The sequence below is a fragment of the Lutra lutra genome, chromosome 10, assembly GCF_902655055.1.
Source record: "Lutra lutra chromosome 10, mLutLut1.2, whole genome shotgun sequence".
Taxonomy (NCBI): domain Eukaryota; kingdom Metazoa; phylum Chordata; class Mammalia; order Carnivora; family Mustelidae; genus Lutra; species Lutra lutra.
In genome coordinates, this window is record NC_062287.1 from 99,773,132 (window position 1) to 99,798,907 (window position 25,776).

General features: G+C 35.4%; 2 protein-coding genes across 2 annotated transcripts; both read left to right on the forward strand.

The window, feature by feature from the left end:
- Positions 1-8,190: 8,190 nt before the first annotated feature.
- LOC125079824 (olfactory receptor 4P4-like) lies at positions 8,191-11,194 on the forward strand. The gene is given in 3 exon segments (XM_047693557.1): positions 8,191-8,237; positions 10,089-10,805; positions 10,807-11,194. Coding segments are annotated over 2 exon segments (1,062 nt in total). The 5' UTR covers positions 8,191-8,237; positions 10,089-10,131.
- Positions 11,195-24,147: 12,953 nt separating this feature from the next.
- LOC125078581 (olfactory receptor 4P4-like) lies at positions 24,148-25,066 on the forward strand. The gene is given in 2 exon segments (XM_047691470.1): positions 24,148-24,405; positions 24,407-25,066. Coding segments are annotated over 2 exon segments (918 nt in total).
- The last annotated feature ends 710 nt before the right edge of the window (positions 25,067-25,776 follow it).

Genomic DNA, 25,776 nt, shown 5'->3' on the forward strand with positions numbered 1-25,776 from the left:
GGGTACCAGTGTGGTTCACTTGGCTCAGGTCATGATCTCAGGGTCATGGGACCAAGCCCTGCATAGGGCTTTCTACTCAGCAGGGTGCCTGCTTCTCCCTCTGCTACTCCCCCTGCTTGTGTTCTTTCTGTCAAATAAATAAATAAATAAAATCTTTAAAAATTTTTCAGGTAACAATGATATTTATTTTATTTCTGACCCTGTGTCCCCAGAGCATTTATTATTTGAGATGTTGTAGAAAATATATAGCTTTCTTTGGGGAGTTGGACTCAATCATCTCTATTTTAAGAGTCAAAGAAAAAAATCACTGTAGTTCAGATTGCAATCTGCATGCCAAAGTTTCCAACTAGTGGCAAATGTGGTTGAATGGGTTTGAGGAATGCTAGAAATCTCTTTCTAAAACACATGCCTAATCATAGCACAGCACACTCCAAAAATATAGAGGGAACCCTATTTTCCTTGAATAAAATCCAAACTTCGTTGTTCATCAAAATTGGTCCTGGCCAAATTTGCTTATCAGAAGGCATTACATTTGTAGAAATTATGGTGTTACAATGACAGGTTGGGGCGTCAGGGAGAGCTGGGTGATTACTGACTCTGGTACATTTTCATCTTCAGGTCTTGACAATTTGCTTTAATTATATATGCATTCTCATTTTTCAAATGTCTATGAATGCATGATATTGTACTTTATAAAGTTGTAGCAGTGTTTGGCGAACACATGTGAAGATTTTGCTAGGACACATGGGTACTGGAAACATGTTATATATTATTCCTCTTTCCTTACCTTTCTTCATTTGGTTCCCCAACCAGCTACACCAAACTCTACATTCTTTAAATATACCCTAAAGTCTATCAGCTCTATGATTGTTTCTTCTATTTTTTCTGCTTTTAATGCTGCCCCCACTATGTGTTAGTGTTGATGCCTTAAATGTAAGTAACACTCCTGATATTTTCTTATTCCAGAAGTTTTTGCCAATTCATGGGTAGACCAGAAGTATTTCTGATGTTTCCTTGCTCTTTTGTTGTTATGAAAGTGTATATTTACTCCTTTTAAAATAATCCTCTGCCCCATATTAGTATTTTTTCTTACATTTTTTCTGGTTTAGGTCAACTCAGTCAAAGAAGTACTATATCTTTGTTTTTCTTTTTCCATTATCTAGCAATAAACCCACACAAGTTAAGAAATAAACAATGAATTAGTTTCAAATAATCTATCTTCTCTTTTTATTGACTTTATAGTTTGTTCTCACATATCCAGAATTTCCCCTTACACTATGAATTATCATGAATTAATAATAAAATATGTAATGTCGGAAAGGTTAAAAATTCAACGTACATTTCATGTAGCTATCAGGGAACAAATGAAAAGTGGCAGACTCTCAGCCACCTATTGTGTCCTTTTACTTATTTTCTACATTTGGAGGTATTACTAATTTTCATTTATCCCTTGTCTTTTTAATCACATCATCCAGTCAGCTCTGTGTCTTGGTTCTCATTTGGGTAGACACTTCTCTCTGCAAAGCACTTGCCTTTTCTCAGCAGAATGATTGTATTTTTTTCCACACAAAGTTTTCTCAATTAAATTACTTCTGCCTCACAGCCAAGAAGAAATCTAGGTAAAACCATAAATGAGATAATGCTTGTCTTTAATGTCAGGAAAGTTTCTTTTGATATCTCTGCCCTTAAACTTTTCACAAATCTAACTAATTACTTTTTTTTTTCTTCGTGGGTCTATGAAAACCTATGGAATATCAAGGGAAAACATTCTGCCTATTTCATAGGAAATTAAGTCTGTCTAGTATAGTTTAGTTGGACCTGGTTTAACCAATTAATTTTCCAAAAAAATATTTGGATTATTTTAAAAAGTATAGAATCATAATACTTGTTCCTTGTATGTGTGATCATTTTTATCTCTATGTGTGTGGTATGTGGGGTTTTGAGGGCCTTCAGGATCGGTCAAAGGAAATACTCAACCCATCAAAAAGAATGCTACACAAAAAAACCAAAATCATTTCTGATTTGTTCTCTTTTCTCAAGAATCTGTAAGATTTTATTGGCAAAACAAACAAAAAAATTATTATATGGTAGGCCCACCAAAAATATATTGAACTTGGATTAGTTATCCACTTGTAAGTTGTTCTCTCTAGAATTCACTTTCCATCCTATCAAACAATACCTAATATCTTCAAAAATACCTGAAATCTCAATTGTGTAAGTAAGCTTATACAACCCATAAAACAAATGGTTTTAGAAGGGAATTAGAAAAGAAGAAAAATATAATAAAGTTAATTCTCAGAAGAGTGAATTAATATGAACTGAGACAAATGCAGGGATTGAGGTGATAAATGAGGTACTTGTACACATCTCTAAGGCATATCCGGGTATGTTTGTGTGTGTTATTGGTAGGCTTATGACCAACTATCTCCTGTGTATTGACACAAGGTCTGAGTGAAGCTTGGTCAAAAGTATGCATTATGTTGAAATGGACAACCAGTAAAACACAGAGATCTGATATCCACCATTCTGAAGTAGTAGAATCTCTTATTTCCTCAGGGTTACTACACTTTCCAAGCGGAGGCTTTTTTTTTTTTTTTCCCATTGTAAAGTCTATTTCCTACAACCTCTTCCATGGTTCCATGGTGTAGTGGTTAGCACATCTGCCTTACACAATGTTAATTGTCTTCAATCAGAACTCAGGGGTATGGATTAAAAAAAAAACAAACTCAGAGGTAGGGATTTTTGTAACAGAGAACAAAATGGAACGAGGCAGAGAGAAGTTGCACCATGATGCAGCGATCACAGCCAATATTACAGGGAGCTCTGGGGCTCAGAATGTCCTGCAGAGTCGTCCTGAATCAAGGAAGTGCCCACATTCCCACAAAGAAGACACTATTACTATCCCCTGCTTATGCATGAGCTCAAAGAGGTAAGTGACTTGCTCAGGCTCACAGAAATGTAAATGGCTGAGTTGGGATTCCTACCCAGATCTTTCTCACTTCAACAGCTCCTACCAGATCCTTCCCTGGCATCTCCCAGCACTGGGCTCCTCCAGTGGGTCTTCTGCATTTCTCCAATAGGAGAGAGAGAGAAAGTGCTCCCACGGGAGTTTTCACAGGCCAGGTGTGGGGTGTGAACTCATCACTCCTCTACATTCCCATGAGCTGGAACTCTGCTGTGATGGTCCCCAGTCCCCCGCCCCCAACCCTGATGACACAGGAGACGGAAATGTGGCCTCGCTCTGTACCAGCAACACAGGAGAAACCGCTTAGGATCGCTTCCGCCACAGAGAGGAGACTGGGTTCCTGCTCTCAAAAGAGGGAGCAGGGCTGGGAACCTGCTGCAGGCAGGGCCCGTCTGGTTCATCAGTTTGCTGTAAAACCATAAAAACCAGCTACTTTCACTCATAGAAGGCACACAGTTCTTTTCCTTATTCTTATTTAGTAGCTCTTTGGGCAAATCTTTTTAACTTCTAGAGGAACAGCATTACTTAACTCACAGGATGCACTATTGGGAGATGCAATGATACAATAAACTTAAAACACAAAATAATCTCTTGATAAATTGACTATTATTATTATTATTATTTTGTATCTGATAGGTTCTATAAAAATTGATCTCCTTACATTTAACATGAATAAAGGAAATTTTTAAAAAGATTTTATTTATTTATTTAACAGAGAGATCACTAGTAGGCAGAGAGGCAGGCAGAGAGAGAGGGGAAAGCAGGCTCTCTATTGAGCAGAGAGCCCTACATGGGGCTCAATCCCAGGACCCTGAGATCATGACCTGAGCCTAAGGCAGAGGCCCAACCCACTGAACCACCCAGGCGTCCCAAGGAAATTTTTTATATATCGATTTGTGTATGATGGAAAATATGTTCCATGAACATCAATGTGTACTTTTCTGTCTGAACCAAATAACCCATACAAATGAACTTACGTTGGACAAGGACAAATGGTAAACAGAATTGCTGGGCATTGAGTGCTGATTTCTCCTCATATTTTATTATATTCTCACCTAATGATATAATATTTTTACCCTAGCATGTGTATCAAGAATGGATTATTTATTATTTTATCTTTCCTTTTCTTCTGTCCTCCATTCCTCAGCCATCTATTTCATCACTGTTAGTCCCTAGAAATAAATAACCCAGGTTTCAGTCTTGATGGTGGGTCACTACTTTATTGATCTATCTACTCTACCCATGAAGGTTACTCTAAATAACAATGCGTATTGAACTGTATTGCATGTGTTTGTTTCTTTTTGTATTTTCTCATTTCAGAATTTTCTGAGGCTAATATAAAAGGAAATTTCCAAAATGGAGCAAGCAAGCCTTCTTAAGAGAGCCTTTTTTTTTTTTTTTTTAATAGGATCAGGAGTTCATAAGTGAGAAAGAATTTATGCATGGCCCCATTAGAGAACCTATGAAGATTTCTGAAACTTTCAGAGAGCCGCCAGCCCCAGCCTGGACTTAACTTCCTCCTTGCCATGACACCTTAGTCATTGCATCCTTTACTTCTAAAGGAGCTCCAAACCCTCATTTGCATATCACCCCAACCAATCCAAGTAACCCTAATTCCCATCTCTGTTTTACATAGAGTACCTGAATGAGAATTACACTCATAGCCTTTCACCTGTATAACTCTGCTTCTCTTTGATTTCCTGGAATCACAATTTAGGTTTCTACCTGAATCTGTATCTCTCAAATAGTCATTTTAATTGCCCAAGTAAATGTATGCTTTTGTTTTCAGTGAATTCTTTCTTAACCAGCACTACCCTAATGTTATTCCATGCTGTATTATTTTAATTCAGAAAGCAGGATGAGTGCAAGTCAGGCAGAGTTTCTGAGTTGCTCTGAGTAGAGCATTATGGAGCCTCCTCAGAAAGTGCTTGACACAAGCCAACACAAAGATGAGAAGTAAAGTTATATCCAGAAATTGCCCACAAGCACCCGAGTCAATACCATGGAGAGCAAGACAGAGGCCTTCGGTGAAGATCTGTTCAGAAATGCCTCTGGGAATATAATTTCTTAGAGTTTCAAAGACCTATTAATTCTTGTGTTGTCATATATTATGTTCTTCTCTTCTGAATCAACTTTCCTTCAGTGATTGTCATAAAATAAGTGACTCCTAGAACGTATATTTGTTTTTGCAAGAATTTCAAAATACTTTATTTTTTCCTTCCTTCCTTCCTTTTCTTTCTTTCTTTCTTTCTTTCTTTCTTTCTTTCTTTCTTTCTCTTTCTTTTTTCTTCTCTTTCTTAAAATCCACTTCTTACATACCTGATGGTTCAATTGATATTTAAATTATACTCCCCTTGCAAATATATAAAATATTCTAAGGCATGTTGAGATTCTCAAGATAATTTTATAGAATTAACCTAAATATGCTTGAATAATTGGTTTATAGATCTCTGCATTTTATTTTATCTTTAGATACTGGAGAAGAATCAGCAGAGTGAGTACCTCAGGAGGGAGCCCTCCTGATTTCACCTAAAGCCAATCTTACAGCTACTGAGATCTAATGGTCAGTGAATTAAACATGCCACTTTCACTGGAGAATGCTCCACCAACTGTGCTTTGGGGTGTTTATATGCTATTTAAATTTATTCCACTTAATTCCATCCTTAAACCATATTTTCTCTAGCAGCATAAGATAATGTGATTACTACAAAATAATTTAATGAACTATAGTCTTATTGTGCATTATTCATGAACGGAATTCCACTTGAGAACAATAACAGTTGAGTTGAACTTAATGAAATTTTTAAGTTTCAGTGAACTTTATTGAGTCTCTTTTTGGTGCTTTTATATTTTCCATTATATTCTTATGAAAGAATAGCCCAATTTGTGATTGCATGTCCCAATGATGAGTAATTTTCTAACATTCAAAAAACTTGTCATTCTAAAATGGAATTTATCAGATTTATCTGATTGAATTGACGGAACTATCATGGGCCATATTCTGATATCGTTAGGAGAAAATCTGAACCTATGGTGGAAACTCTACTTTAACCACAAGAGCAATTATTCTTATTATATAAATAGCACAACCAAAACACAATGCAGAATTTTTATGCAATGCAACCAAAGAAATAAAATAATAATTTGATTGTATTTTTTTTAAAGATTTTTATTTATTTATTTGTCAGAGAGAGAGGGAGAGAGAGCGAGCACAGGCAGACAGAATGGCAGGCAGAGGCAGAGGTAGAAGCAGGCTCCCTGCCGAGCAAGGAGCCCAATGTGGGACTCGATCCCAGGACGCTGGGATCATGACCTGAGCCGAAGGCAGCTGCTTAACCAACTGAGCCACCCAGGCGTCCCAATTTGATTGTATTTTTATAGTGCAGGGAAATTACAGGCCAGGGATTAGTATTAAGAAGTCCCTAACAATTCCATGTGCTTGATAATGGCATACCATTTATCAGTGGGTAATTCCTTACCTTCTGTGTTGTTTTCTTCCGAATAAATTGCAAGTCATTAAAAAAAAAAGAAGTCCCTAATGACAAACAATTTTTAGATTAATTTTTATTTCTTTTTACCAATAGATTGCTCCAAACAGTAATTTATAATGGTCAACCTCATTAATATATATTGTGACATTTTGGTTTTTCTTTGTTTATTTCCTTGTTGGGTTGGTTACAGATGTGTACATGGCAATCTCAGAGACTGGTAACTTGAAAAAGTAAAAGGAAGTTAATATGTGGCTTTGAATTATGTATGACACTGGGGCATTTCACATTATTTTTGGTATTCTTCATTATAGTCTGAATTATGTAATAATTTATGGATTCTACAAATGTGGACAATGAAGTTTTAAGCAGTTAGCAATAATCTCAACATTCATAAATGGTATAGAAAGGGAGAAAGTTAATTTTGTTTACTGAGTTCTTCTTAAATATTATTGGTGTATAGGAAAGGAAGATGTTAAACACAGTTAATGAGAAAAGTGGGTTTTGTCTTTGCTTAAACTGGGTAACTGACTTCTCATAGAACATTGGCCAGATTATTCAGACTTTAAACTTTATACATCTATTTTAAATAACCATAATTAAAGGGGAATAAAGCATATATAAGGACACATTTTACTTAATATCAAACCTCTGACCACTGGAAGTATTTAGGTGAATTGTTTTCCTTTTATATTTAGATCGTTACTGCTATCAAAAAACAACTTGAGGGGCGCCTCGGTGGCTCAGTGGGTTAAAGCCTCTGCCTTCGGCCCAGGTCATGATCCCAGGGTCCTGGGATCAAGCCCCACATCAGGCTGTCTGCTCCGCAGGGAACCTGCTTCATCTTCTCTCTCTCTCTGCCTGCCTCTCTGCCTACTTGTGATCTCTGTCTGTCAAATAAATAAATAAAATCTAAAAATAAACAAAAAAAAACAAAAACAAACAACTTGATGCGAAACAGTTCACCGGTCAGTTATTATACTTCTCCATGTTTCTATATCGTTCTTGTTCCATGATTCCAACCAGAGGATACGTAAATGTCTTCCTTTCATCACTTATGATTTCAATTACTTGACGAACTGAGAAAATATGGCCAAGGATATATTACATGTTTCAATCACAATAAATCTGTCATGGACTGCACTCACATATCCCTTTTACTTCAGCTAATAGCAGTAATTATAATAGCATTTCCATCTCAATTATCAGGATGAGAGTTTAAGAGCTGTTATGGGTGAAACATCGGTGATAATCTAGAAAATGAGTCAGAATCCTACCAGAAGGAAGGCACATTGCTATAACTCATGAGAAATTATTTCAAAATGATCTGGAATCAAGAATTCTGGACCACATTTTTATATTAACTGCAAAATATATTCCTCAAAATATTCATAAATGTAGATTAGGTGATCAGTAATCTGTTATCTTGTACAAATTTTTTTTTTTTTATAAATGGGATGAGAATTCAAAATGCATCTTCTCACTGCTGGTCTGCAGGACACCCCAATATCTCATACTGCCCACAAGCATGGGCTGAAGCTCTGGACTGAGAGGGAATCAAGATATCTGTCCTCCACATGATATTATATTTTGATGCTAAATTACCTAATTATCTTGATCTGCATCTCTTTTATTGGAAACCCAGTGTTTGGATACATAAGTGACGTCCACTTTAAGTTGTTTATCTACCAATTAACTTTGAGTCAATTTGTTTTAGGCAAACACATCTCTCTACAAATGGTATGCCATCTCCTAAATTAGGAATCAGCACTGGCTGTAATAAGGTAAGGAGAAAATTGATCAATGAATCATAAAAGTATTAACCTCTATTTAAGTACCATTCACTCTCAAACACTGTGAACTGATAATTATGTTTGCTTTATTAAAAACAAGAGAGAGGTCAGGAAGCCTGATAGTGTTACCAAAGTCATAGTAAAAACAGATGGACTTTTGTTCTTCTTGATGAAATTAGAGTTGAATGATAAATTAAAACAGAATGAGTTTATTATAGTATACATTGTTCAAAAATGCTATACCAGTTACCTCTAAAAATGACCTTAAAGTCATACGCTTTGAATTTTTGGTGGATTTGATGTCGTCTAAATACCTTTGCTATAGTAGTATTCTGTGTTTCTAAAATATTCACACAGGTGGCCAGATATGGTAGTTACATCAGGTTAGATAAAGGTGGAAGCTGTGCTATAGTGTCTGCATCTCATTGAGTGACATTTAATTCCTCAGTGTTGGCTAAAACAGCTCCCAGAGTATATTCTGTCCATCCTAAACTCTGTCTCTGTATATAAAGTCTCAAGATTCCACAAAAGATGCAAATTTGTGAATCTTTGATCCATTCATTGATGTAATATCTAGTTGCTGAGTGTTGAAACAAATCTCTCTTGGAGCTACATTTTGCATCATCTTCTTTTGTTGAATTTTATTCCCTAGATCATGTTTAAAATACTGAAGTTCCTAGCAAAAGTCATGAAATATAAACAGTGTAAATATACTTGGGAGATTTCTTTTTATCTTTCATTTTTCACTTGCAATCACAAATTTAGATTAATTTAAAACAATTTTTGTTTAGCTAGTGAAATGTAAATAGGAGAAATAAAAACTTCATTCTTTATTTTTTTTACAAATTGAATCCTTTGACAGATTATTTGCTGCACTGTTTTCAAAATTCTTTGCTTTTAATGTGCCTGAAAATATTTTAGTTTAAAATGTGCAGTTGATCGGGCGCCTGGGTGGCTCAGTGGGTTAAGCCGCTGCCTTCGGCTCAGGTCATGATCTCAGGGTCCTGGGATCGAGTCCCACATCGGGCTCTCTGCTCAGCAAGAAGCCTGCTTCCCTCTCTCTCTCTCTCTGCCTGCCTCTCCGTCTACTTGTGATCTCTCTCTGTCAAATAAATAAATAAAAAATCTTAAAAAAAAAAAATGTGCAGTTGATAGTGATTATCCAGAAGGCAAGAAAGATAATCCTTTATATTTTTATTTATTTATTTTTTCAAAGAGGGAGAGACACACAGAGGGAGGGGTGGGGGTAGAGGCAGAGGGAGAGGGAGAGAATCTTAAGCAGCTCCACACCCAGCACAGAGCCTAATACAGGACTCAATTTCACGACCCTGAGATCATCCTGAGCCAACATCAAGAGTTGGACATTTAACCAACTGAGGCACCCTGGCATTCCACAAACTGATATATTTTTAATAAATTTTCATTCCTGATGATACACGCCCAAATAAAACAGAATTTGTCCAAATCATCCTGAAAGAAAAAGAGTTTCACCTAGGCAGAAACATGTACATCTTAAAATGTGCAAAATTTGTTAACTATGTGAATTATCGTCCTTTTGTTATCTAATTAACACAACTAATAATAATAAAATTATTGCTTTAACATCAACCTAACATTTGATTATTCCATCATCATGGACGGTAATGTTGAAAATTACATCAGTTTTCCTGGTATAGAACTATTTACAACAGATTTCTAAAATAAGAGAAGCAAAAAAGAAGCATAAATCTAGGCATCAGGAATAAATATTTATTCAATGATATCAATTTGCTTTTTGGTAAAGTTTATAGTATTGTTGCCATGGTGCTAATTTTTTATGCAGATTCCTATTTTTCTTTTCAGATATTTAACCCATCTGTTTATAATCTATGCCAGTTTGAAACACATGGAGAGCCAGAGGAATGTCTCAGAATTCATTCTCTTGGGACTTTCGTATGACCTGAACATGCAAATATTTTGCTTTGTGCTCTTCTTATTCTGTTATGTTGACCTTTTGGCAGGAAACCTTCTGATCCTTGTCTCCATTCGATGCAGTCCTCTTTTGCACCAACCCATGTACTACTTCCTCAGCCCCTTATCCTCTATGGACATCTGCTATACCTCTAGCATTACACCTAAATTCATTGCTGACCTGCTAGTGGAAAGAAAAACCATCTCCTATGGTAGTTGCATGATACAGGTCTTTACAATGCACTTCTTTGGAATGATTGAAGTTTTAATCCTTACAGTCATGGCCTTTGATCGCTACGCTGCCATCTGCAAACCTCTCCACTACCTGCTTATCATGAACAGGACAAGGTTCCATCTCCTGGTCTTGGCTGAGTGGGCTGGTGGGGCTGTCCACTCCTTTCCTCAATTTCTTATGATAATCAGGTTGCCCTTCTGTGGTCCTAATGAGATTGATCACTACTTTTGTGATATTTTTCCTTTGCTAAATGTGGCCTGTATGGATACCTACATCACAGATGTCCTTATGGTTGTCAATTCAGGACTGGTTACCTTAGTGACATTTGTAGTTTTGTTTTCTTCTTATTATATTATTCAGTTTAAGACATCACTCAGCTGAAGGAAGACGCAAAGCCCTCTCTACCTGTGGGTCTCATATCACTGTGATAGCTTTATATTTTGGGCCTTCAATCTTTGCCTACCTTCGACCTCCAACCACTTTCTCTGAAGATAAAATATTTGCTTTGTTTTACACCATCATTGCTCCTATGTTCAATCTCTTAATGTATACGCTGAGAAATACAGAGATGAAACAGGCCATGAGAAAAACTTGGTGTCAAATATCAGAGCTCAACATCTTTTTAACAAAACAAAGGACCAGCTATATATGCTTAGGAGAGGGAGGGAACCTTCTCAAAGTGTACTTGTTCAACTGGAATCATGTTTATGACAGAACTTGGGACATAGAATTCAATAATAGGTATAAGAAAATATTAATTTAATCATACAAAAAATAAGTTTAAGACATAGTTAATTTTGTGGGCTTTGAGATGGTAAGAACAAGTTTACAGTCACAAAATCATTTATGTGCACAGTTAAGACAATGTTATATAAGCTGTGAGTTGTGATGTAACAAAGAAAATTTTAATAATAATTGTATTAGAAAAATTAGGTTTGGTGGCTAGACCACATGATTAGACATTCTGTATAACTAAGGAGTAGTTAAAATCCACTATTTTAAGACCAAGTTTTGATAACATCTTCACCTAAATGAACTCAAGTTGTATTTAGAAATTAATTACATGTCAATAAGTTTGCATAATAAAAACTGATTTAAAGTTATTTTCTGGCTTTAACTCTCTTGACTTCACATTGGAAATAAAAATAAACTAGTAAAGATGAAGTGAAATCAGTTACTCAGGATATTAAAAATATACTCAATGCTCTTCTACATATTTGACTATTAAAAAAATCCATAAAGGAATTGAATCATAAAATGCCAGAAATTGGTTGGAAAGTCAGTGTTCATCAGATCCAGAGTCTTTCTTATGTATTCAAGAAAAACATAAACAAAAGACAAATAAGAGCTCAAATTTCAGTCAAAAAACCCTGTGCACAAATCATGGAAATGAATGAAAATGGCAAATCATCAGGGTGCCTGGGTGGCTCAGTGGGTTAAGCCTCTGCCTTCGACTCAGGTCATGATCTCAGGGTCCTGGAATTGAGCCCTGCATCAGGCTCTTGGCTCGGCTGGGATCCTGCTTCCACCCTCTCTCTCTGCCTACTTGTGATCTCTGTCTGCCAAATAAATAAATTAAAAAAAAAAAAAAAGGAAATGGAAAATCATCTTAGTAAATAACATGAAGAGGAGATGCATGAAAAAGATTTTCTAGAAGAACCTAAAAAATTTAATCCAATCTCAGCTTTGTGTTTTGGTTCCCATTTGTCTGGACATTTCTCTCTGCCCAAACACTTGTGTTTTCTCAGCGGAATGATTGGATTGCTTCCAGAGTTTGATTGACTTTGGTGTTCCTGCCCCAGTGCCAAGGCAAAATCCAAGAAAAAACATAGAGGCAGTAGTGTCTGTCTCTGGATGCCAGGATCCTCTTTGGATGTTTTAACTCTTAGATCTTTTCACATATATAATTAATACTTTGTTTTTCTTTTTTTAGCCATGAAAACCTCTAAAATACCAGGGGAAGCATTCTACCCATTCCACAGAATTTCCTCTGATGGGTTATTTATCATAGTTCTCTTTGCTATGGTTTAATGTAATTATATTTCCAAAAAGTATTTGGATTATTTTTAAGTATAAAGATCTAATGTGTATATGTGTACTGGAAGTTATTGATAATTTAAAATACATCATCAGGACCTTTTTTAAGGGAATATCTCAACCTATTATTAAACATTCATACTACCCAGGCACACTATATTAGACCCAAGATTATGAAATTATCAGGCTGGCAGAAGCTTATACATCTTGGATGGATCTAAAGGGAAAGATCAGAGTCCAAAACTAGCTTGGGTGACATAGTTGTACATGACTTCCTGCCCCAGCACCATCTCCAGGTCCCTCACCTTTTCTTCAACCCTTCATCTGTGTCTAAGCATCCTTCAAGAAGGCTGGTTGTGACACTTCTAGGCTCTTTTAATATTCTGCTCAACACCAGAGAGATGCCCAGGATTATGTTACTACATGTCCTCGATACTTCAAAACAACCTTTTTTTTCTTGTTATAAATGGGTTGCCTCATTTTGTTAATCACTGCACCTATCACCTCCCATATCTTTATCTTATCACATATTTATCTTTCTAAAAAAATTAAGTTCTTCTCTCTTAGAAAATTTCATGTATATAACAATTTTGTCAATTACAGTCATGACATTACACATTAGATTCTCAGATCTATACTCATATCTATTTATCAACTTCTATCAACAACCTCTCCTGGTTCCTCCAACTCCTCCTGGAAACTACTTTTCTACTTTCTGATCAAATGAGATGATTTTTTTTTAAGATAGCACATATAACTGATACAATGCACTATTTCTCTTTCTTTGGCTTATTTTGTTTAGCATAATGTCCTCAAGTTCTACCCCTGCTGCCATAAGTGACAGTATTTCTTTCTTTCTCATGGTTAAATATATATATAGATATAAGATATAGATATATATAAGATATATACATATGTATTTTATTCACTCATCTACTTCGGTTGTTCCATATCATGGCTTTTGTGAATCACCTGCCCCCAAAAATCTTAGTTTCAAAGAGTTCATTCCTTCCCTTGTACCTAAAAAACCAAGTTTCACAAAGCATTTAGATTCTATTGAATACCTCTTAGACTAGTTGCTAGATCTGAACTTACACAAAATAGTCTTATTTTACTTCATGGTCAGATTTTTTTTACTGTAAAATGAAATATAATCTGAATTGAGTCCCTCATAAGGAAAATTGGACTGTCCGCTAAATCAGAGGAAGTTGGAGAGTCTTTCCTAGATATGGGTCCCAATATTTCAGTCCAGTTCAATATGACAGCTGCAGTGATTAGAGTATGTTCTCATTCTCACATTCATGTGGTCCCAATGGGATATGACATGCCATTGTATATGATGAAGATATTTAAGCTCCTAATTATGACAGACTAGCTGTGTGCCTTTGAACTTAGACCACAGGGTAATCTAATTCTTGGTAAATAGTGTTAAAAAGAAAATCACAGACCAAAATTGGAGTCATTAAGTTTAAGACCCCAAGTCATCAAAGCAATGCTTACTACCTAACCTATCTTTTCAGCCACTTCTGGGATATAACTATTATGGAATTTCCTGGCCAGCAGTACAAAATTTACTAATAGATCCCTTCTGTCCCCATCAGGAGGGCAACTTTGCCTAAAACAGTGCATTCTTTGTTAATGATTTCCTTTTCTATGCTACTTCTCTGCCTTTAAAATCTTTTATTTTTCTGCAGTTCTCTGTACCTCTTTTCCATTTCCTAGGTAGGATGCTGCCTGATTCAGGAATCATTCAAAGGAGGCAGTTGGATCTTTTAAATTACTCAGTTGAAATTTGGGGTTTAACAGTAGTAAGTATCCTATAAGTGATTATATTTTGTTATTTTTGGGGGGATTTTAGAGAATTTAAGTACCTTATCTGGAGATGTTAAGCAGTAGGACGGGTAAGCTTTTCCAGGCTCTCTGAACTTCAAGTTTCCAAAAATTGCACTCCCTTCTTGTCTATGGGCAACAGTAATCAATCTGTGTTTTGTTTGTTTGTTTGTTTGTTTTAATTCAATTAGCCAAATTATACTACATCATTAGTTTCAGATATAGTGTTGACTAATTTATCAGTTGCTTATAACACCCAGTGCTCATTACATCAAGTGCCCTTCTTAACTCCCATCACCCAGTTACCCAATGCCCCACCCACCTCTCCTCCAGCAGCCCTCATAACTTTAAAAAGAAGCACAGGTGTTTGGTTCCCTTTTCAGCTGGGGCCACCTATTGATAACGAAATGGAGATGATGTTCTCCATTTTGTTCTGAAGCCAAGTTTGGGCTTGAATGGCTCTTCTTTTTGAGCAGTAGAAATGTGCCCTGGTATCATGTTTTCCTTCAAAGGAAGAAAGGATCTTGGAAGCCATTGTTTGCCCTGTAGAGTGGCCTGGCTGCTTTCACTCACCATGTTCAAGGTCTGCCAGGGTCTATCCCCCTTCAAGTGTGCAACATCTTTTGATTGGATTGCCAAGCACTGTTACCATTTTATACCCCCAAATTTTAAACTTAATTAAATATTTTGCTTTCACTGATATCATTTAGTTCTTGGCTTTCCTCAGTTGTAAATTCTATGATAAATTCATGAAATAACAAATGTATAATGATCTCTCTGTACCACAATTATATCTTAAACATAAAGATGGACAATATACCATGTTTTACTTAAACATATGCCTTCTAAAGCTTTGTTACAGTATGAAGTCTTTCTCAAGAGCTCCTTCTTCGTTTGTAATTAGTTCTTTATCAAACTACGTCTTATTTTTCATGCAAATATGCTTTTCACAGGCTCTCCATTCAATTTTTCCAAACAATCAAACCAAAATTGAATTCAGCTCTGAATCTAAATTGGGAGGTTTCACACAGAATTCTTAGAACTACTGAAAGTAGCCTTTGGCATCTGAGACTCTGAAGAGTACCTGATCTATCCAGTTTGCTAAGATTCCTGCCCCCCTGGGCTTCATACAAGGGGGGGTCTATCTTATAAGAAGTCTGGCCTTAGAGTTTTTGGATCTGAACCTGAAATGGCTCTGTGACTTCACTTTAAGTCCAAAGACTCTCCTCTACTTTTGTTAAATTTGTCAGCTGCTTTTTGAAATTTATTACAAATAAAATCTGACATATTTAAGACTGAGCCATATGGTCATGTGACCTATTCTTTCTCCAAGACCAGGTGTGATCCCATATCTAATGAAGCTAGATCTACATTTAACTGATGACGCTCGGGCTAGTCATGCAATTTCATGGAATTTTAAACAAATATCTGAATGTAGAATTAATAGAACATAGCTTACTATAGCTTGAGTAGATGCTGTCAAACTGTATTTCAATGTTTGTGCAATTTTACACTTCTACTACCAATACATAAGTTCCAGTCCTCATATTGGTAATTTGTGCTTTTTCTCTTTATTGATCTTGATAAGTTTTTCTTAGTTTTATTAATCTTTTCAGAGAACCAACCTTTGCTTTTGAGGGGGAGAAGAATGTGACCCCAGAATATGCCCCTTTAGCATGGAGACAATAAGTTCTAACAGACCCAGGAAGAGTTGTTTTATCTCTCCTTTGAGTTCCTAAAAGAATTTAGGTAGAGTACCTCTATCAGGAAGAGAGCTAACAACAGATAAATTTTTATATCAGAAAGACTTACCAAAGAGGACAAACATCTGTTTACCAAACATTTGCTTTTCTATCTTCTTGTGAATTTTCTTCTTCCTCTTTATAGCTCTGGATTTCTACTGCCTTCTTCTCAGGCCAGGTTGGCATAAATCTTGATTGCCTGATGGTCAGGGAGTCTCATATCTTTGGAATTCCTATGTATACAAAATTAAGTTTCTTTTTCCTACTGTAAATCTCTTCTAAATCAATTTAATTATTAGATCAGCCAAGGAACCTATAAAGGGGAAGGGAAGGTTTTCATCCCCCACACTTTTGTTTGTTTGTTTGTTTGTTTTAATTATTTAAGGCTGCTAACTATATCTTTGACTTGATTAATTTACAAATTTATTAATAAATTATTATATCCTATTCCATATTTGGATTTTAATTTGCTTTTATATTCCTAGATATTGATTTCTAGGATACTTATAGAACATTGATTACTGAACATTTTTTTTTAACAATAGAGGCAATATCATTACACATTCTACAGATTTTGGAAGGATAATAAGGGAATATAATGATCATAAGACCAATATATTCAACAATTAGATAAGATGGACAAATTCTTTGATATAAATTACATTAAAATTACATTAAAAACTTACATTAAAAAATAGTAGATATTCAGGGCACCTGGGAGGCTTAATCGATTAAGCATCTGACTGTTGATTTTGGCTCAGGTCATGATCTCAAGGTCATGAGTATGGACCTGCTTGGGATTCTCTCCCTAGCTCTCCTTCTACCACTCCCTCAGCTTCCTCCTCTGTCTCTCTCTGTCTCTCCAATAAATAAATAAATAAATAAATAAATAAATAAATGCTATAAAATAAAAGATAATAGATATTTTTTTCAATAGTCTTGAAAAAAATTTGAAAAATAATTGATATATTGTTTTGAAAAAAATTGATATATAGAAAAAAATTAATATATTGTTTTGTCCCCTTAACTTCTGTCTGGGTAGCTTCAATGGTGAATTCTACCAAACTTTAAATAAAACAGTAATACATATTCCATACAAACTCTTTTAAAAGAACAGAAACAAATGTTTTCTCAATGTATTAGTTCAGCATTTCTGTGAGACATATCATTATACTAGCTTATATGAGCATTCCTTATAAATTTTTATATAGACAATCACTTCACTGTGCATATGGACAACTTTTAGTTTTACTTTTTAATGTGAATTTAGCATCACTGAAGGATATAAAAGATCAACATATGAAAGTCAACTGCATAGTTTGTACTAGTAATGAAAAAATAAAAATTCAATTTTAAAAATCCCCTTTGTAATATCCCAGTGTCTTAAAATTATAAATTAATTAAGAATGACTGTAACATGATATAAAGCATACATGTACTCCGGAAGCAAAATATCTGTTCAAAGAATATAAATACATTAATAAATAGAAAAACTACTGTGTTCATGGACAGATGATTCAACATTATTAAGACCTAAATTCTCCCCAAGGAATCTCCAGATTCAAGCATTCTCAAACAAACGTATAGGCATATATTTAAAATTTTGTCAAAATTGATTCAGAACATATATGGAAATACGAGGACTGTAAATTAAGTCCAATAATTAAAAAAAAAAGTTAGAGAACTTACACTATCTGATTTCCAGCAATGTTACAAAACTGCTGTGTTCAAAATTATGTGGCATTTCCATAAAGATACCTGAGAAGACCAACAAAGCAAACTAGAGAGCCCAGTAATAGACCCACACACTTAGAGTCAACTAATCTCAACAACAGTCTGCACTCAATTCAGTCATGAAAAAAAATCTTTGCCACAAATGATAGTGGAAATACTGTGCATCTGTATCTATGGCACAAAACAATAAAAAAAAAAGGCAAAAAAAACACCCTTTTATCTATATATCACAGCTGTACAGATTTATCAAAAATGGATCTTAGGGGTTGCCTGGGTGGCTAAGTCAGTTAAGCTTCTGCCTTCAGCTCAGGTCATGATCCCAGCATCCTGGGATTGAGCCCCACATCAGGCTCCTCTACTGCCTGATACTCCCCAGTATCAGGGGAGTGCTCTTTCATTCTGTCTCAAATAAATAAATAAAATCTTTAAAAAAAAATGGATCTTAGAATCATATGTGAAATGCAAAAGGAAAAAAAAAAAGCAACAAACAAAAACATATGGAGAAGATCTTTATGACCTTGGATTACAAGAAAAAATTTTTTAAATGTATGTAAACAAGAAAGTGTCCAAATAAGGGTGCCTGGGTGGCGAAGTTGTTTCGGCATCCAACTGCTGGTTTTGGCTCAGGTAGTAATCTCGGGGTCATGAGATCAAGCCCCTCCCAGGGGTCAGCACTCAGTATGGAGGCAGCTTGACAATCTGTCTTCATCTCCTTCTGCCCCTCCTCCATACTGATTCTCTCTCTCTTTTTCCATCCTTCTCCCCCACTCTAAAATAAGTAAATGAATCTTAAAAAAATAGTGTCCATTAAAAAAAAAAGATGGTTGGCACTCCATCAAAATTACAACTATGCAGCAGAGCTAGTATACAAAGAGAGATGAACTAAACAGTTGAGGATGTGAATTAACTGGTTCCCTTTTCTAAGGGTTGTCCACGTGTATGTGCACAGGAGAAGGTTATAAATATGACCTACTGTCTCCTGTGGTGGATCTGTGCAGGATAGCTCTGGAGCACAGCTTGGTCAACACTGGACATAATGCTGGTGTAGACAAGCTCTAAATCACTGGGTTATCACATCCTTTAAGATAAAGTGCAATAATCTCTCATTTTCTCAGGGTTATTAGGCATTTAAAACCCCAAAGGAAGCACTGAGCTAAAATAACACATTTTCTTGCTTCAGTTGCTTACTGGATATTTGAACTAGTTATTCAACATTTAGAACCTTCTGTGTTTTTATCTACATAGTGAAGCTAATAATATGTGTGTCAAAATATGCATTATCATGAACAAGAAGTAATGTAATGAGCTTAATCCAACCAACAATCTCTCAGTAAATTTTGTTATCCTTTTGCTAGGTAGATTGATATGAAACAGATGAAGTATTATAAAATTTGGCTTCCTGATCCTTCTTGCATGAGAAAACATCACACACATGGGCTGGCATGTGGAAGAGAAAGATTGACTGGCTTCCGTGCAGGCAGATGAGGCTGAGTCTAAACTACCTGTGACTAGCCAGTAAGCAGAGAAGGAACCGGATGGGAAACACATTAAAGGCTTTGCTGTACTTGGCTTCTTTCATCTGATTTTTTCCATCTTTTTTGCTTTTCCTCACTGCCAACTTAAAGAGAATGCATGTTTATTCTTATCTTTTATTTCTCACCCAATTTCCAACAGCTTATCCATCAATGGTAATGTCATACTAATTATAATATCACAAACCATTGATTTTATTTTTCTACCTGCCCTGCACACCAAATATATTGATAACTTCCAAAACAAAAAAAAGACTGTGAGTCACTGTTTTCTGTTCTCCTTGTCCTACTTCATCTCAGATTTTCCTGAAAGTTAAACTGATACTATGATAGGCTATGATTTCCCTCCTATTCTTCAGAAAACTGGAAGAGCACAGGGAAGTTAGAATACAGCATTTTGGGGCCTTCAGGGAAAGAAAGGCCAATTTTTTTTTTTCTAGATAGGAAAATGTGGTAAGTTTATACCCAAGAGTATCAAGCACATTACTGTGGATGGTGGATTTGCAACACTTGGTCCAAAATGTCTAGAAATGCCTTTGGGAATATAATTACATAAAGATTTCATAGACCTATTAATTCTTGCATTACCACTTAAATTTCTATTCTGTTCCTCTGAACCGAATAGTCTTCAGGCATAGGCATAAAATAAATGGATGTTTCCTAAGACCTAAATAATTGTGTTAGCTTCTGCAGGCATATAAAAACCCATTTTGCTTTTTTTTTTTCTTCTGAGCTGTTATTAAGAAGCTAAATCAGCTTTCAAAATGTCCAAACTGCTTTCCTGAGAGATGAAGATTCACTTCTTACATCATTGAATCTTAGTAAATATTGGAAGTCCACTTCCCTTGCAAACTGTAGAAGGTTAAGACTTGTTGAAATTGTCGAAATATGTGCAGAGAATTCATCTGGATGTGTTTGAATTCTGGGACTGAACTCTCTGCATTTGACTTCAGATTTTGGTACAAGACACAAACTGGCAGAGTGAGTTTCTGCGGACAGAATGCTTCCTGGTGCAGCCCCAAATCTAACCAGACAGCCACTCAGATCTAATGCTTAGTGAACTACCCTTGTCACCTTGGTTTGGGAAGAGTCCCACCACACATATGCTAGGCTAATCGTGTGTTCTTTTTATTTATTCTATGTAATTTCATTCTCAAGTATATAACCTCTCTTGTAGCCCATAATAATTTGATTACTATATACATGTTTTAGGATTCTTCGGACTTAATGGCACATTAGTTGTAAGCAAAATTCCCATTTTCAGCGAGAAAAGTAATAGCGTTAGATAAAGTGTATATATATTGGCAGTGAATTTCATTGTGATCACAAATCACTTTCACAGGCAGTCCTCCATATTCCTATTATGAAATAGACCAGTTTATGCCTGACTTTCCCATATTTCAAAACATTTGCCTTCCTAAAATAGACAAGTTTATACTAAGCCAACTAAGGTAAGTTCATAATATGCTATATTTTATTACACTAGGAGTTTTTATGTTCTGTTACAGTATGAGTTTATTACTCAAATTTAAAAGTTTGAAATTCTGGTAGAATCTTCTATTTATATGTAAGAGCTTCTATTCCTTTATGAACAGCATGATCCAAAAGGAACACATATTTTGTATTCAATAATACCAAACACTTAAGGGATCATTTGAGTAGCTTTTGTAGAGAAAAAGACTAGTGATCAGTGTTAAGAAACAGGCAAAGATAACCAATTAATGATGACATTAACAGAGTTTCAGCAACAGATTTTAAATTGGACTTTCCCAGGATCACATTTGCTAAATCCCTGTTATGAATGTTCTTTCTTATTTCCTTCATTTTTCCGTTGATTGTGTGTGCACATATGACAATCTATGGTCCTAAACTTATGACTCAGAAAGGAAAGACTGTAAAACAGAAGTAACAGTTTTGAAGCACACACGTCACTGTCTATTCTTTGGTACCTCATGTATTCATCACTAAAATTCTGAATTTTATAATGATATCTTAGTTGTGAAGTGAGAAAGAGGAGGCATGAAGCCATTTGCTCAAGGATCACACTGGTCAGTTGATTTGAGATGCCTCAGCGTTTCTACCCCTTTCTGTTTTGCTACTGTTTCAACCCCTTGTTCAGTGGTTGCCTCTAGTCTTTATTTACCAATTATGCCTTCAATTTTTCCATGGAGAGGGGTGTGCTCAGTATCACTATATTGTTTGATGAAAGTAAATCTCTTCAATGATTTTTCCTCTCTTCCTTTTTACCTCTGCTAAAAGCATGGATCATAAAGCAAGTTTCCTCAGAATACAGGCTGGAGTTTTGAGCTACTAGAGAGGAAATTCCAATGGTGATCTGGAAAACAAGCAAATCCTGATGAGGAATTGCATTTTTGTAAAACTGAAGGCAAATTATTTCAAATGTTTTAGAATCAGTGAACCCTGGAATCCTTTTGTATATTAAATATTCCATACATCTTCACCTAGGTAAACATTCAGAAAGCCAGGGCACCTGTTAACCAATTGTCTCGCATTTTCTTTTTTGTTCAGAGGAAGAATCAAAAGAGTTTTTCCATACTGTCCTTCATGACATCCCTCTCAGTTCTCTCCCATGAAGGACAGCCCCAGATTAAGGAAGAAACAGGATTTCTGTCTTTTAATATTTACAGTGTGTTACTTTTCAATCTCGAGAAGCTACTCAGAAGCTTGATATGTCTCCTGTTTAGAATCAGAGATTTGAATTGATCAAATGGTTTTCACATTTCTATTGTTCACATTCTACTTAGAATGTAAAAGTTGCGTATAAATCAATTTGTTTTAGTAACTAGGTATTTCTAAAAATTAGCATTGTTTTACCTCATATACAAAGAGTAGTATCAGTTACAATAAGTAGAAGATAGGTCAATGATCCTCACTCTCCTGAATCGTTTCAATGCTCCTTAGTAACTTAACTGCTGAACACTCTGTTACATAATTATTTTATTTTGGTATATAAGGAGGATAAGGATCCTTATTTTTGATACTGAAAGCAAAGTGGCAACAAATTAAAATTTTCTAATTTTATGAGGTTAGAATTCTAAATAATAATTTAAAATAGAATGGATGTCTTATGGTACAGATCATTCTAAAAATACCATAGCTGTCAACATTGTGCCATCTAAAATCTTCTTCAAGACTCTCAATAACAGATATTAAATCTGTAAGTCTCTACAGATCATGGTTGCTAAACAATATTGCAACAAAATCACTTCGTTTTTGTTTTGTTTTGTTTTTTTATTAGACATCTGGAGGCCCAGATATGTCTGTCACTTGAGATTCAGACCAAGGTAGAAGGTGTGTTAGTTTTTGCAAACCTACTACAATCAGGTATTTCCTAATTAGAGTTAGTTTTTGCAAACCTACTACAATCAGATATTTTCTAATTAGTGTGTAAAATAGCTCTTAGAAGAGCTTCTTATCCTTCACTCATTTTGCACTGACTATATATATATATAAATAAAATCAGAGGGACACCTGGGTGGTTCAATTAGTTAAGCATCTGCTTTCAGCTCAGGCCATGATCCCAGGGTCTTGGGATCCAGTCCTGCCTTAGGCTCCTTGCTCAGTGGGCCTGCTTCTCCTTCTGCCTGCCTCTTTCTTTGCTTGTACCATCTCTCTCTGACAAATAAGATGGGATCAGGAGGGAAAGAAACCATAAGAGACTCTTAATCTTACAAAACAGACTGAGGTTTGCTGGGGGGACGGGGGTGTGGAGAGGGTCGTTGGGTTATGGACATTGAGGAGGACAGGTGCTATGGCGGGTGATGTGAAGTGTATAAGCCTGATGATTCACAGACCTGTATCCCTGTGGCAAATAATACATTATATGTTAGTAAAAATAATTTTTTTTAAAGTATATATTAGAGGCAGAGATGCAAATTCCTGAATGTTTCATTTATTCATTTATGCACAATATCAATGAGTTCTTACTCATCAGAAAGTTTGTCTTCAAGTTACTTTCAGTATTATCTCCTTTTATTGGCATTTGAGTTTTAGGTTGTATCTAAAATATGAAATATTCAGTAAAAGCCAGGAAATATACATAATTCCAATATATTTGGGCAATTCAACCATCTTATCTTTCCTTTATCAATTGCCATCACAAACTTCAATGACAGCATTTTTTTTTATTTTATTTAACTCATGAAATATAAAAATAACACATGAATGAGTTTCCTAAATTGTTTTCAAAATTTCAGTCATTAAATGCTTCTTTTTCTAATGCTGTATTCAAAGAGTCTTTACCTTTTGATGTAAGAGCAGTTCCATTGGTTTAACATGACTCATTGACAATGTTTGACCATGTAGGAAAGTATTCTATGCTCTGCATAAAAGTTCAGTAGTTCATACTGGCTGTTTAAAGAGATGTACATTTCTATAGATTCATTCCCAAAATTAAGGGAATTTTCTAAGATAATATTAAAGGAAGGAAAGTTGATTTCATGTAAAACTTATGACAACTGGGAAATATGGAAAAATTCTTGCCTTGTTTTAGACTAAATAATATAATCAGAAGTCCTTTATTGAAACATATTATTAGCAGTAATAAAATGTATTTTCAGGATAATATTTAAATATTTTAAGTAATTACTAGTAATTTTGAGTAAAATATGTAATTATAAATTATTTCATAGTAGAGTTATAAAAGAGAATAAAGAGAAAAGCCATTTAATTCAGTAAATCAAGAATGTCTTAGCTCTGTGTCAACATACATTTTAAAATTTTATATTATTGTGTTCCTACAGTTAATTTTCACCTTTAATTATGTTTTCTTTCTTTCAGAAACATAAGTCCTTACGGAAGTTTACAGCAAATCCAAATATATGAAAAGCCAAAGGAACATCTCCGAATTCATACTTCTAGGACTTTCGTATGACCAGAGCATACAAATATTTTGCTTTGTGCTCTTCTTACTCTGTTATGTTGCCCTATTGGCAGGAAATCTTCTGATCCTTGTCTCCATTCAATGGAGTCCTCTTTTTCACCAACCCATGTACTACTTCCTCAGCCACTTATCCTTCATAGACATTTGCTACACCTCAACAGTTACACCCAAGTTAATTACTGACCTGTTAGCGGAAAAAAAAAACCATCTCCTATGGTAATTGCATGTTACAGGTCTTAACAATGCATTTCTTTGGCGGTACTGAAATCTTTATTCTTACGGCCATGGCCTTTGATCGCTATGCTGCCATCTGCAAGCCTCTCCACTATGTGATTATCATGAACAGGAAAAGATGCCACCTCCTAGTCTTAGCTGCTTGGGCTGGTGGGGCCATCCATGCTTTTCCTCTATTTTCTACTGCAATTGGTTTGCCCTTCTGTGGTCCTAATGAAATCGATCACTACTTCTGTGATATTTTTCCTTTGCTAAAGGTGGCCTGTACTGATACCTACATCACTGGTGTCCTTGTGATTGCCTTTTCAGGTATGGTTGCTTTAGTAACCTTTATTGTCTTATTTGTTTCTTATGGGATAATATTGTTCACTTTAAGAAATCTCTCAGCTGAGGGAAGACGCAAAGCCCTCTCCACCTGTTGGTCTCATGTCACTGTGGTCATCTTATTTTTTGGGCCTGTAATCTTTATCTACCTTAGGCCACCTACTACTTTTCCTGAGGACAAAATATTTGCTCTATTTTACACCATCATTGCTCCTATGTTCAATCCCTTAATCTACACTCTGAGAAATTCAGAGATGAAAAAAGCCATGAGAAAGGTTTGGTGCCCATCATTATTTTAAAAGGAAGCACAGAGTTAATTTGAAAAAGTTTATTAGGGGCACCTGGGTGGCTCAGTGGGTTAAAACCTCTGCCTTCGGCTCAGGTCATGGTCCCAGAGTCCTGGGACCGAGCCCCGCATCAGGCTCTCTGCTCAGCGGGGACCCTGCTTCCTCCTCTCTCTATGCCTGCCTCTCTGCCTATTTGTGATCTCTGTCTGTCAAATAAATAAATAAAATCTTTTTAAAAAGTTTATTGGCTAAACAATTCTGAGGAAGAAAAGATGTGAATGAAAAAGGCGGGGACTAGGTCACGGGATCTGTGGACCATCACTGCCATGAGGGGAGTGAATGGAAAAAATAGCACTTAAGATTAAAGTAATAGTTAGCAAGTCCTTATTCTTGCATACAAAAATTAATTGAAAACTGTGTGAATTTTATGAGGTATTAAGATAATATAGATAGGGGAACCTTCATGAAAAACAACTGAGCCAAAGCAAGTAAACCAATGTTATAATGATTGGTGAATTATTAAGGTAAATAGTTTAATGAAACTTTTACAAAATCATTGGACTTAGAGGTCAGACCACACAATAACAGACATTCTTTCATTGTTCAAGATTTGTAATAAGAAATTAAAAAATCTATGTTTGAAAAGTGAAACAATTTAAATTTCTAATAGAACATTCATATATACATCCTTTAGTTCACACAGAAATCAGTTGTGCAAACAA